This window comes from Lepidothrix coronata, unplaced genomic scaffold (assembly GCF_001604755.1).
Source record: "Lepidothrix coronata isolate B3197 unplaced genomic scaffold, Lepidothrix_coronata-1.0 Scaffold14, whole genome shotgun sequence".
Classification (NCBI taxonomy): domain Eukaryota; kingdom Metazoa; phylum Chordata; class Aves; order Passeriformes; family Pipridae; genus Lepidothrix; species Lepidothrix coronata.
The window spans coordinates 5,545,324-5,559,981 of record NW_016690194.1 but is presented as its reverse complement, the minus strand read 5'-3'; the positions used below and the strand labels follow the sequence as shown (position 1 = coordinate 5,559,981).

The 14,658-nt window shown below is 38.5% G+C and overlaps 1 protein-coding gene across 6 annotated transcripts in view; it reads left to right on the top strand.

Moving 5' to 3' along the window:
- Positions 1 to 9,172, top strand: part of AGTPBP1 (ATP/GTP binding protein 1) — a 57,391-nt gene extending 48,219 nt beyond the window's left edge. For 5 of the 6 annotated variants that reach the window (XM_017806121.1, XM_017806126.1, XM_017806125.1 and 2 more), the window contains one exon: positions 8,442 to 9,172. In XM_017806121.1, coding sequence (XP_017661610.1) covers positions 8,442 to 8,619 — 178 coding nt within the window. In that variant the 3' untranslated portion in view covers positions 8,620 to 9,172. The remainder of the gene's footprint in view (positions 1 to 8,441) is intronic. The other variant, XM_017806128.1, reaches the window with a different exon arrangement.
- Positions 9,173 to 14,658: the final 5,486 nt, after the last annotated feature.

The following is a 14,658-nucleotide window of genomic DNA, read 5'->3' as shown; positions in this document are numbered from 1 at the left end:
TTCATGAAGTTCAACACTGAGTGTGAAGTCCTGCACATAAGGAGGAACAAACCCAGGCACTAGTACATTATGGGGGCTGACCAGCTGGAAAGCAGCTTTGCAGAAAAGGCAGTGGGGGTCATAGTGGAGACCACAACCATAGTTGAACATGAGGCAGCAATATGCCCTGGCTTCAAAGAAGGCTAATGATATCCTGGGCTGCATTAGGAGGAGTTTAACATGGTGATTCAAGGAATGTGATCCTTCCCATCTCCTCAACACTGACAAGGCCTGCACAGCTGGACTACTCTGGATTCCTCAGTATAGGAGTGTCTTGGAGAGAGTCCAGAGAGGGCCCCCTAAGTTGGTGAAGGGACTGATGTACCTTCCATAGGAGGAAAGGCTGGGAGAGCAGGGACTGTTAGTCTGGAGTAGAGAAGGCTCAGGAGACACTTAAAGGGAGGTTGTAAAGAAGATAGAGCCAGGTGCTTTCCAGTGATGTCTGATGACAGGCTAAGAGGCAATGAGCACAAACTACAGAGGAAATTCCATTTAACCACTATGTACATATAATGGTGTGTCCTAGTTTTGGCCAGGACAGGGTTAATTTTTTACAGTAGCTGGAAGTGGGCATGGCCAGATCCCACTGTTATTCAATACTATCTCGTGTGATTTGCCAGAGTCAGGAGTAAGGGACTCTCTTTTCCAGCTGGGAGGAGAGAAGGCATGACAGGGGGTTTGGTGGTGTTTCACTTTCTTGTCTTGTACCTTGTTTCTTTGTCTTGTACCTTTTGTTAATAACATTATTGCTGCTATTGTTCCTTTCATATCACATTGCTGTTTCCAGTAAATTGTTCTTATCTCAACCTGAGCAGGAGGGAGTGGGGAGCAAGCAAGTGGCGTCTGGTTTGGGAGAGTCTTGCTGGGGGGCACTGAATTGGGGAGTAGTGTTCTTAAACCATGAAAAATGGTTATCTATACTTTTGTTGTGAGGATGCTGAAATAGTGGGACAAGCTTCCCATTGAGAATATAGAGTCCTTATCACTAGGGATGCTCAAAAGCTGTCTGGATGTCATCCTTGGCAACCTGCTATAGGTGGCCCTCCTTGAGCAGGGGTGTGGGACTAGATGACCTCCAGAGGTCTCATCCAACTTCAGCCATTCTGTGAAAAGGGGGAACCATTTTTAAGTCTATTCTCAAAAGGCACTTAATGCTGGTATTGTGGGCACTTCAAATTTGAGTGCTGATTTAAGTAATTGGAATACAAGGTTCTAAAAATCACAGTCTACTTGCATTTGTCTCCCTCAGAACTTATGCAGTCAAGCTCCTGTTCCCTTTGCATGTTTTCCCCCCAGTTCCAAATGGAAAAGATTAAACTAAACGTAATACTAATATTGTATTAAGAATTATAGTTGTTGTGCTGACAGGTTTGTTAGGGTCTGTATGCAATGAAACAAAAACACATGACTGCAGTCATAACTGTTAGGACTTACTAAACTTATCCTTTGCTCAAAAAGTTGACCTTATTTTGGAAATGCTAGCCGTTTCAGTGATTCTTTTGAGGCTCGTTGATGTGTTCTAGAACATGGTGTGGTTTTGTTTGTTAACTTGATTTAATTATAGCAGCGAAGCAGTCTGAGCTTTGGGACTCAGCATGTCTAGAAAATGGTAGAAAAAGCAGACAGCCAAAAGGAGCTGTGGGAAAGGAAAAACTTGATGAAAAATCCATTTCCTGCCCGTAGTCTTACACTTAAGAAAGCACAACAGACTGGTGAGGCAAGGAGTGAGAGTGCGTCCAAGGTCTTGCAAAGCATTTCTCTCTAGGCTGTCAGAAGGAAACTGGATTTGTCCTATTTTATTTTGCTCCCCCTTAATAACTCCTAAACTTTGCCCAGACATTTGCATACATCTAATCTCCTTCATCTAGGAGTAAAAGTTTTTTCCTTCTTGCTCTGCTGCAAGGTTTGAGCTTTTCTTGGCCCTTCTTCCAGTACCTTAGGAGTACCACGTTGTAAAAAACATGGCATCTTATGCTGCAGCTTTTGTGCTGTGTATCCCTTTCAAAATGCTAGGGAAAAAAGCTATTAAAAATTAGACCCAGAATTCATTCCACTGGTGGGTCTGGTAGCAGTGCCCATGTACCAGGCCCCTTCTCTGGCCTAAATGAATGTGATTGCTTTTAGTTCTGTGTAGACTATGGCGTCAGAGTACTGTTTGTCTTCTATAGGGCAAAATAAAGAAACTAGTAACCTAGGAAAAAACCAAACAAACAAATAAAAAAAAGTAAGTATGATGAACAGGTTGTGTATTCTTCATACCATTCTTTAAGCTTTTCTTTTACTCCTGGTGGTATGATCCAGATATTACTATAGGCTACGTTCAGTGATTGATGAATCCCAACTAATTTGATTCAGTATTGAGTATCACAAAATGTATTTCAGAGTGACAGCACAAAGAAAGTGCGGAGTAAAATTTTTTAACTCTAAAAGCGAAGATACTTAAAAATACAACTTAAATGGGATTTGGATATCTAGTTTCTTAGGGCTTAGAAAAGAGTTGCATATGTTCTCCTCTTTAGCCTTGGAAATTCCCTTGAGAAAATATCCTTACTACTTATGAAAAACACATGGAGGAGAGCTGCTGAAGGGGACAGCACATGCAATTGCATGTGTGATGTTGCCTACTGTAGCAGCATTGCTGATCCCTAAAGGAGAATATAGACCCTAAAAAGAAATTAAAAGAGAGAGTATGGAGAAACAATTCCTTTGTGATACGTCCTAACTTTCTTTCTCATCTAAGATTTTTTTCTCCCCGACAATATAGTTTTAAAAGGAATCATTTGTTCTTCAGATTTTTCTCTCCTTCCTTTCCCAACTCCCCAGGTAGCTGCAACTCTCCGTACTTTGATAGGGAATATTTCTTAATCTTTTTTTCCAAAGTTTTAAAATGTAGACACATCCCCTGTAGTTTCAGAAAACTTCTGGACTGCATGGGGATTGAAGTTGGTAATGGTTGTGTTTTCCTTGTGGATTAATTTCTCTATAATTGAGTCAAATGGATAATGAAAAATCCAACTATATCTTTTAAGGGACAATTAAAATTTTACTTTGAAAGGTCATACTATGTTAGTGAACAGGTTTATTAAATTTTAGTATGTTTGGAGCATTAATGTAAATAAGAAAACACATAGGAAGGTATTGTAATATAAAAAATCATAGTGTCGTAGGATGGTTTGAATTGGAAGGGACATTAAAAATCATCTAGTTCCAACCCCCCTGCCATGGACAGGGATGCAACCCACTAGATCAGGATGCTCAAAGCCTCATCCAGCCTGGCCTTGAACACTTCCAGGGATAAGGCATTTACAGCTTCTCTGGTCAAACTGTTCCAGTGCCTCACCTGTCCCCAGTGCAGCATCTTGCACTTGGACTTGTTAGACTTCATGAGGTTCTCATGGGCCCAATTCCCAAACTTTCTGGGTCCCTCTAGATGGCATCCCATCCTTCTGTTGTGTCAACTGCACTGCTCAGATTTGTGTCATCTGCAAACTTGCTGAGCGTGGACTTGGTCTCACTGTCAGTGTCATTGGATTCCCGGATAGTATGCTGCCTGGCGAGCTCCTCACACAACATTTCAACCTGCTCAAAAGCATGTCTGGGCACACTTGCACCCATGATACCCACCTCTGCCTTCAGGTGCCAGGGGACTTTCAGATTCTGGAGTTCCCTGCAGCTGAGAGTCTTTTGGTCTTCAAGTCTGTTTGGGTCTAGACTTGTACCAATGTGGCCGTGGTTTCTCTGGTTTTCATCTCCGGCCTGGCAGCTGGGACATGTAGGTGCCATTTCTGTTACAGAAGAAGGTTCCTTCCTCTTCCTTCCTGAATAGGATTAAGTGGCACTTCCAACATGCCCTTCCTTGAGAACTGCTGTGCCATGCTCTGACTGCTGCAGCACTGACTTCTGCCACTCTCTGAGGCCATTTAAATCTGCTGGCAACACTCGTGCCACATCAGCCTCTTGAGAGCTGACAGTTCCTCTTGGGTCTCTCAGCTCTTAATCACATTTTCCTGACTTCAGGAATGCCCTGCCCAGCTTGTTCTAGCACTCAGCCTCCAGAACGTACTACAGCTGCTGCTGCTGTTACCGCTGTCACTGCTGTTTCTGTGTCCCTCACTGACCTTAATAACTAAAGTATGTTTTAATTAATAATTAAAATACATTTTAGAAAACAGTTGTATTAATTCTTGGTGTATTCAATGGCAGGTGATAGAGAAAATACTCTTTTAAATGAAAGGGGTATTCTTAACATTCTTCTTAAGCATGAAGACTGTAGTATTATATCTGTTAGTCAGGTATTTAGGAGTTCATCTTTTTACCCATAAAATATTGTTTAGTTAAGATATGCAGAACTTCAGAATTTCGTATAGTATTCTCTTTTAACAGCCATGACTTCACAGAAAATACAGAGATTGTGGCATCCCTTACATTACAGTACTGTAGTTATGGGATAAACAACCTCTGCTAACCTGAGAAAAATAATAGTTTCATTTTAAAAGGAAAAGTGGGAGGTGTAGTGGTAGAGGAAGAAGGATTATAGAGCAAGTTAATTAGAAGGACCCCAAGGGAAGGGTTAGGAAATTAAAACCCATAGAATCAGCATGATAGCAGCTAAAAATATATTGTAACAAGATATGGTGAGGATGGGGAGCAGCAGGGAAACAGATAAAGAATTTGATTAAACAGCAAGAAATTTTTTCAGGTGTTTTGATTGCTGCATTTCTTGTGACCCAGCCTCAGTAAAATAGCGGAGTAATAATTACACTTTGCAGATTTATACTAACCTTTAGAATAGAGATTGCTGAAAAGTTAAATATGTAAGGTTAACATTTGCTACATCAGAAGAAAATGCGTCACAGGAAAGCAAACATACATGAGTGGTATGTGACACAGGTTTTTCCTTTATATAGAAAGTACTTGGATACAATTTTGCGAGGAATGAAAATTCAAGAAAGGGACAGTGGAAAAATAATTGTAATAAATATTATGGTAACATTTATTTTCTGTAATAAATGATTGAGCAGTCATGGTGTATTGCTTTATATGGTAGTAGAAAGGTAGGATTATTATGAAGCAGACTTCAGAGCCAGTTTTTATTTTAAAGATTTATTTAGCTTTCTGAATAGTATCTGTTCTAATCTTTGATCTGTTCTAATGCTACTTTTCTTGAAGAAGGAAAATAAACTATAATAATGATTTTTATTTTATTAAATGTAAAATGACAACAAAAGCATCCCTCAGTTTTGGATGTACATGTGCCACAGTGAATGTCTAAAATGTGTTACAACAGACATTCTGACTTTATAACTGTTCTCAGTGCCTGAATTTCTAGAAGTTAGGGGCATGCCTACATGCTTACACATGCATAAGTATGTAAAATCAATTTATACAAGTATAAAAAAAGTGTATTGAATAAATATACCTGTGTGTTTTTCAAGACAATATAACATAGGATATATTATATGAACTGACAGGACCCTGAAGAGATAAACTATGTGGTTTGCTTCTGCATCCAGTTCTGTGTTTTTTTCCTTAAGGTAGGCTTTGTTGGTTGCTCTCTTTTAACTGAATCAGATATGTTAGTTCAATATCCAAATAATGACATTTATTAAAAAGAGTGGATAGAATTTTAAAGAACTTTATATCCTATATTATACCTCACTAACATGAATTTTTAGAAGTGATGACAGTAATGCATTAAACATCCCATTGTCAGTGGTTAGTAAAATGTTTGTCCTTCTCATAGCTCATTGTAGTTTTCTGTTTCAGTGTTCAGAATTATTACTAATATTGGGCCAACATTCAGATTTAAATGCTCTGTTTCCTATCAATTGAATTACACAATCTGTTCTCCAACTGCAGTGTGAATTCCTTGCGTACAAAAACTAATGAATCAATACCTGTGTTAAGGGATTAGAAGCAGAAATTGCAAAAAAGCTGTGGATTTGTCAGACTGTGATACATCTGGTGAAGTCCCTATCATTTGTTTCTTTTAACAAATGAAACATTTAAACTTTTTATTTTCCCAGCTTCTTTTTTCCTTAGAGAAAGTGTTGGTTGGTAGTGACTTCGTAGGGCAGAAAGTGTCACAGGATGAAAGCACAGAAAAATTGTATTCCTTTGCTGATTCTACCACACATTCCTCATGCAAAGCATGTACCCTTAGTGTGTGTTAGGTTCCCCATTTGTGAAATTAAAGAGACTCAGCAAAGATTCTGATTATTTTCTTCATTCTTTGTCTCTTCTAAATGGAAATAATTTTATTTTAAACAGCCAGTTCGTTAACCAACATAATGGGTTGTTGCCCTAGTACAGCTTAAATAATCTGTAAAGTATTTAGTTTTGTGGGGCTTTCCTTTTTGCATAGCTTATTGAGTACAAGCTTAGTTAGTAAACCATGATACAGATTGTTTTGAACATAATTTTTTTTCCCTCTAAGATAGGAAACAATTCTTGTCCTGATATTTGAATTAACTATTGACAGCACAGAACATTACAGTGTGCATGTCATTGAGGCTACAGGTAGAGGAAGAATACTGTGAAATATATTTATATTCAACAGAGATTGCATTGCAGATTTCAAGTGGTGCATTTAAGCTCCTTAAGGTTTAGAAAGAAGCAGTGATTAGTCCTTTTAATTATAAAGCCACAGCCAAGCTAGGTTTTTGTATGCCTTAAGAGAAAATTCATTAAAATTAATATGCAAACATTTCTACAAGTTCTGTGTGATGTTTTTCAATAACAACATCCTCACTGTTTGTATGAGTTCTGTATGATTTGTTTATTAGGTAAAATGCACTACAAAACCTTCTTAGGGCTTAATCTGAATACGAAAATACTTACGAAATATTTAGGAATCATGGCTAGGCTTTGTGAATGAAAATTTGGGAAGGGCTCTACCCGCATTTGTTACAAGCGCGCTGGTGGCTAAAAAGGCCAATTCGAGATAGACATGTCTGGTTGCAAAAGGCACAGCAGAAAGACTCCTTAGATGGTATATTCTGCAAGACACGATTCTTTCAGCGTTGTCTTTTCTCCTCAAGGGTGATCCTGTGTGCTTTCTCAAAAGCATCAGGAGCGTTATAGATGGTGTGTCTCCAGACCTCCCGACTGGAGGCCAGATTAGACCAGTTATGTTGATCAATATGGCCAAGGCTGAGATGTTGTTTTAGGGAGTCCTTGTATCTTCTCTTTGGGGCTCCTCTCTTGTGGCAGCTGGTGGCAAGTTCACCATAAAGCAAGATCTTAGGGAGGCGGTGGGTCCTTCATCCTGGAGACGTGTCCTGCCCAATGCAGCTGTGTTCTCAGCAACATGGCCTCTATACTTGTGACTGCTGCTTGTTCTAGAACAGATGTATTGGTCACATAATCTGACCAGTGGATGTTTGGGATTGTACAGAGGCAGCGTTGATGGAAGCGTTCTAGGAGTCGCAGGTGGTGGCGGTAGATGACCCATGATTCAGATCCATGTAAAAGAGTAGACAGCACTATGGCTCTGTAAACACTGATCTTTGTACTTTTCTTCAGGTGTTTATTTCGCCAAACTCTTTATGAAGCTTTCCAAAGGCACTATAGTGCTTTTAAGCATATAGCTTTTTATGTCCTAAGTGATGTTAGTAAAACTGGGTCTGGAAAACACTTTTTTCCCTTTTTCTTTTTCCCCACTTCTGTTCTAGGCAGGTGAGAGCATCAGAAAGTTGTATTTTAACCTTTTTCCAGTTAACACTAAAGGTGTTAATCCTCTTATTCTTGTAGGCCATTAGTTAAGGCCGTAGACCATTCTGTAGGTGGTAGCTCAGTTCCTTAGTTCATTGCCTCAGAGTTACAAGGCTTAACAAATTTTAAGTTTTACCTGCATGCAAATGTGTGAGAACCTGATATGAGTTAAGGGATTCATGTGGGAACTTAACATTAGTTATAACCACGACTCCTTCTTTTGTCATCTCTGATATTTATAAAGTAATTGCTCACAGTGCTTTTCAGTAAAATGTGTGTTTTAATACAGAGGTTTCACAATTGAATTTTTAGACTGTTTTTAAGTTTGCTATATATTCTATACCAATGGCTGTGTCTTTATGTAGTTGTATTCTTCTGCAGCAACTTCTGATAGTGCTGTATTTACATCAAGTTCTTACCGGCCATTAGTGTAGCTAATTTGTCATGGCACATTTGAATAACAAGTTGTATATGACTGATTAATTAATTCAAGGTCTTACAAACATGGCTTTGGCTCCCAGTTGTTTTGCACACAATTAAAAACTCAATACTATTTCAGGTAAACTGCTGCTTTCCTGAGATAATTTTTGTATTATTGTATGTCAGGAAAGGGACAGGGCATAGTCTGAATGCATTACTCCAGGTAAAACTTTCAACATGATTCATGTTGAACTTCTTGTTCATTATAGCCCCACTACGTACATTCTGGATGAAGATGAGCCTCGCTTCCTTGAAGAAGTTGATTACAGCGCAGAGAGCAATGACGATCAAGATGTTGAATTAGCTGATAATGTGGGTGATTATGAAGCAACTAATCAAGATGATGGACTTTCAGACTCAGATTCAACAAGGATACTCCTTTCTTGAACCAGCTTTGCCTCCAGTAATAGGAAATAAAGTATCCTGGATTTCCATAGTCATACACTTCCTTGCTGTTTTCTACAAAGGGGATAAAGCTTCAGTTTATGCAAATAACTGAGGCCTGCCTAGCTCAAGGATAATAACTATTTCTGACAAATTTCCATTTGTTTTATTTAAGGAATTCTGTGTTTTCTTTTAGCACTGAATAGATAAATTTATTTATTAGTTCATTTTTTACTAAATAGTACTGCATGGCATTTTGTGTCCTTAAAACCTATCTTAAGAAAAATGGATTATAATTTATGGTGTGTCAGAGTACAGAAGGTAACTTTTTGTGGTATGGTTCTTTGAGTTGCTTCCTAAAAAATACGTATGTACAGATTTTATAAATTAATTTGTGTACGTGTGTGTATATGCGCGTGTGTATACTGAGGTGAAGAGGTTATTTTTCAACATTATTTCAAAGATACTTGATTGTGTTTGAAGCAATGTAGTGCCTGCTCTGAAACCATTCAATAATTACTAAATTAAAAATGACAACTTGATGTATGAATTTTCACACTTGTTTCTTGCTTCTGATGATTACATGGTTTTGCCACAGTATTAGATGAAAATATGTAATATCTTTTCAGAGTTCTGGAATTTTGCACAGTGACCAATGCAGCCTGTGCTTAGAAGAGCTATCGACTCTCGTATAAAACTTTCCCATAGAATAGGCATGTTTAATTGGAAGAAGTTTTCTCATTAAGTGTACATGACTGCAAGAAGAGGTTAGGTATGTACACTATGTATGTTCAGCTACCCAGATGCTCAATTTTTCTTGTTGAATATGCGCGTAGTTAAAAAGTATTCATTTTACTGGCGTCACATAACTATATACCCAGTTCAATTGCTTTAATAGGGAAGGTGCATTTTGGTTTAAACCTTTTTTGCCTGATCGCAGTCTAGTGTTAACTCTGCTCTGAGAAGGAGATTGGACTGTAACTTCCTGAGGTCTCTTCCAGCCAGAAAAATTATTCTGTGATTCTGTATTCTTCATGTCTAAAGTCAAGTATATACGGAGTATATACTTCATTCTCTCCTATCACCTGCTAATTCTTACTGCTTCTTGCTTCTGCTTAAGATCAGATCTAACAGAGAAATGAAGTTGTACTCTGTTGTTTACAGAATTGACATGTTTTGCAATGAAGAATACTTTTCCAAAATTATTTTTATGTGATGTGACCCAGTTGTAGCATTCATTTTCTGCTGCATGTGCAAGGGCTTTAAAAGCATGAAGAATAACATTTCTAAGTTATAGCAGGTTTTTAACTGATGAGAACTTTGTGTATGTTTACTCTTGCAAATAAGTATTTTGGAGGGGAAGGTTGCTTTTGATAGAAGGATTTAAAAAGGATAAAATTTAAGAGAATTAACTGTATCAATGATTTTGAGCCAGGAGACAGATTTTCACCAGGATCTGCTGTTTCAAATGCAGTATTGTTTGGTAATGCCTGTCCATACCACCCTGATTCTGAAACTGGGGAAGGGTTTTAGATCCCTTGTGATACACTACTTTGTTTCTGTTTAAAGGCTTAAATTTATATTAATACACATGCAATATTGAGACGTACAGGTGGAAAAGATGGAAATATTTACATTCTTGTCCTTTTATAAGTTTTTCTCTCTAGTAAAAATTATCTTTCCTTGTGTTCTGTGAACTACATACTGTGAGTAAGAAAATTCATTTAATACCCCATTGAAGAGGAGCTCTCTGCATTGAAAGTAGAGGAATTTGAATTATCCATAAGTCAGTCCAATGACAGCAGTTCAGATTGGTCATATTGCCCTGTCAGTCTTATACTAGTTATCTACATAAATAGGTTTTCATCCTTAAGGGGTCCTACTTCAGTAGGAGTAGTATTCAAAAATAAAATTATTCAGAAATAATTTGACTTAAATTTCAGGGAGTGCAGGATGCCCATGTTAGTTAACTCCATTGTGCATTTCTTCTTAGTTTTCATTTGAATTTGTGTTACCAAACACCATTTTTATACTACAAGCAAGACTAGAAATATACTTCATCCATTTAGAAAGAATTGTGGCTTGGTGGTACAAAATCATCTTTTCCTCCTCAGTAAATACGCATATATGTTCTTCCCATGTTTTCTACAGCTTTTAGTCTGTGCAAAGAAAGAGTTATGAATGGCTTATATAACGTCTCAGGATAATGTGTTTATACATTAGATGCTGATGCAGTTATGCATTAGAATTCACTTACGCATTAGATGTCAGCCTGGCAGCTGCTGGTCTGAGCTTCTACCAGTGCAGTTCCAATAAAAGAGGTGAAACTTTGTCCTTATCTTACACATTGCTGAAAATGCAAAGGTTGTTACCTCTTACATGTTTTGCGGCACTTGCCTTTCCAAAGGTATAGTCTCCACTCGTACTTGCAGGGATGCCAGTCCACGGGAAGAACTGCTGCAGTGATAACTGCTTCACACTGTTTATCCCTTCTCTGTTACATGTTGCTATTGTTGCAGCAGTGTTGGCAGACACATGCTGGTGCCCGCATATATGTGTTTTGGTGGGAAGTCTGGTGTTTAGCTGAAAATGGAATAGCTAACACTTAAGCACACACTCCATTCTGCTGCTGTGGCATTTACCCCAAATAAATGGGCAGAATTACAGCAAAGAATGGCAGCGTCTTGGACTGTCGCAAATCAGTCATCTAGCATGGTTTGTCCCACAATTGACTGTCTTTATTCTATGCACTGGCATTTCAATAGGTTTCTGTTTTTAAATGATGCTGTTTACTATAAGTATGACTGGTTCTGTATAGGCAAAGAACATATCCGTATATCTTCCTCCAGTAATAACAACAAATAAGATTATAAACAATAATTACATCGATGTTATTTACTGTCTTGTTTCCAAATAATTGCTGGATAGTGAATTACTCTATTTCTTTTCCAGGTATAATTCCAATTGCAGCACAGATTTTGGTATTGTGTCTTCACTGGTGACATCCCCTGGTGTAATGTAGCTTACAGCAGTTTGTGCCAAAATCTTGCCTGGTCATTTTTCAAGGTGGATTGTTTTATCAGCCTGACTTACCAGGGAGAATTGGTTTGAATCCCAAGTAAGACTGCAGAAGCAGTAAACACTGCTCACAAAATGCAAAAATGCAAGGTTTCAGATAGTTTCTTATTGTAATGCTATGAGAGATATAATTCTTGCAGTATTATTATGCATGCCCCAAATAACAATACTTATTAATAAAAATGCTTAATAAAGAATTAAATACAATCTTTTGCTTCCCTATTATTGGTTAGTAATGATTAAAGGATTTCTCATCATTGCATATGCAGTAGTGTATCTACGCATAAGGATGGGAGTGTGCCTAGCATTTTTAAAAGGAGAATATTTTTATTCTCTGTCAAAACAAAGTCAGTGTGCTGCAGGCTTAGAGTAGCATTTGCATATTAACTGACTGAATTATAACTATCTTAAAAAGTTTAATATTTATCAGTGTTTGTAAAACTTATGAAGGCTTTGGATGAAACACAATGAAGGTCACTGCAGAGCACACAGAAGAGCCTGGTGGTGAGAGTTTTTCCCTCCTACACAGCTAATAGAATATTAATCTGATCTATGAAAGGCATAAGTTTATTCTCAATAAGTCACTGCTTTACAATTCAACTCAGACTGCAGTAGAGAACTAAGTTATTTTTACTATTTATATTTTTGCAGTAGCAGTTTTAAAATTCAGCAATTTTTTGAGGGAAAACTTTAGGTAGATCTAGTTCTATGCAGCTGTTTGAAAAGAGCAAGTGATTACTAGGAATCATCAATATAACATTTGCAAATACATTTGCAGTTTATTTAACTATACCTGTCATGTTACTTCAAGATGAACAAATTCCTTCACAAGCTCTGTTATCCAAACTCTTTTAGGCTGTAGAAGAGTTACAGTCATTCCTAAATTAGTCTAAGGATGTCTTTCTTTGATCTCAACAGTTTCTAAGGTCATCAGGATACAAAGCACTTGAGATGTGACCCTGCATCTTGTTTGCTTAAGTAAACTAACTCTAGATTGCTTTGAAAGATGGGTTTTAAATACAAAATGCCAAACAGCTTTGACACCTAGTAAAGAATACATTATCTTAAATTATGGAGGTCTTGGCTTTTTAACAGTATCATATAAAGAATTTATTTAGTCCCTGTAATATACTTCATAACTATGAAACACACCCCGTTATTTCTTCTGTTATTAGAAAAAGTTAGCTGCTATATTTTTTTTACCTTTTATATTTTTTTAACAGATCTTTAACTGCTGACAACTGTGCTAATGTCTCAGTCTAAGAAAACAACTATTTTCTAAGAAAACTGGACAAAAGCCTTCCCTTATGACTTCTTTAAAAAAAAGCACAATACTCTTAATACAGCTTTTGAAGCAATTCAGAGGGAGTCATTGCTGAAAAATATGGGTTATCAACAAAGGAAACAGCACACCATAGGATTTGTTGATCCAAATTATGTGGTTACCAAATGCCAACCAGCTGCTCTGTTTTGTTGCCTCTGCGACATTCTTGCCACAAGATGTTTGTGCTTAGTGTTTACCCTTCTTTCTGGCAAGGGGTTATTCAGCATGCATCATTTTTCATGGTAGATTGGAAGGATATATACTAGCAGCACCACATAGCACTACTGTAAATTTTCACTGGACTGAATGCTAACTAATAAAAGAACCTGACTAATTCTAATAAAATTCCACAATAGTACTTCCATACATGAAATGCTACTGTTAACATGGAGAGGGGAGATTGACTTATAACAACCTGAAGTAGGACTCTTCTATACACTATCCCTCCAGATTTACAAAGGTAAGATAATAAATGTACAAAAGGATCTGCACAATTTTATACAGGTGTAGTGGTTTGACCCTGGCTGGATGCTAGGTACTCACTACAGCTGCTCACTCCCATCTGCAACTGGACAGAGGAGAGCTAAAAAACAGTGAAGGATTCATGAGTTAAGAGCTGGGAGGGGTCTCCATCACAGGCAAAAGAATTGAAGTGAGGATATTAATTGAATTTATTACAAACAGGATCAGAACAAGAGAGTGAGAAGTAAAATAATCTTAAAAATACCTTCCCTCCACCCCTCCTTCCTTCCAAACTCTACCTCCTCCCCCTCCAGCAGTGCAGGGAGACAGGGAATGGGGGTTACAGTCAGTTGTTGTTTCTGCCACTGCTCAGGGAGAGGAGTCCTTCCCCTGCTCCCGTGGGGTCCCTCCCACAGGAGACAGTCTTTGATGGACCTCTTGAACGTTGAGTCCATCCCATGGGCAACAGTTCTTCCCAAACTGCTGTCCCGTGGGTCACTCCTCCATGGGGTGCAGTCCTTCATGAATGAGCTGCTCCACTGTGGGTCCCCCACAGGGGCCACAAGTCCTACCCAGGAAAAACCTGCTCCAGTATGGGCTTCCCTCTCCACAGGCTGCAAGTCTCCAGCAGGACCCTGCTTCATCTTGGGCCTCCCACAGGGTCACAGCCTCCTTCATGCATCCACCTGCTCCAGCATGGGCTCCTCCATGGGCTGCAGGTGGGTCTCTGCACCCCGATGGTCCTCCATGGGCTGCAGGGGCACGGCTGCTCCACCACTGTGAGAAAAATCTCTCCTTTCAATTTATGAAATGGCAAAAAATACTTGCAGGACAAGGAAACTTGCAGCAAGAAATCCTTTATTGCAGCACTGGGTGCGGTCCCAAGCCACACGCCTGGAAAAAGCACACACAGTTTGAAAAACCCGCCTTCTTTGTACCCTTGGCCACCTAAGATGTTGAATATTCAACAGGCAGATTCTCTTCAAAAGTCATCCTCCTGTTCTAGCTTAGGTATAATCACCAAAGGCACAAGTTCAATTTATACAGATTTTGTGCTTGTGTGCACTTGTACACCAGTTCAGTTTATCCACATCTGCTCTAGCTTACTTTGTTCTTCTAAAGTATCCAGTCTAGTCAAGTCAGTCCTTTAGCTTAAGCGATTAGCCAGTGACATTTCC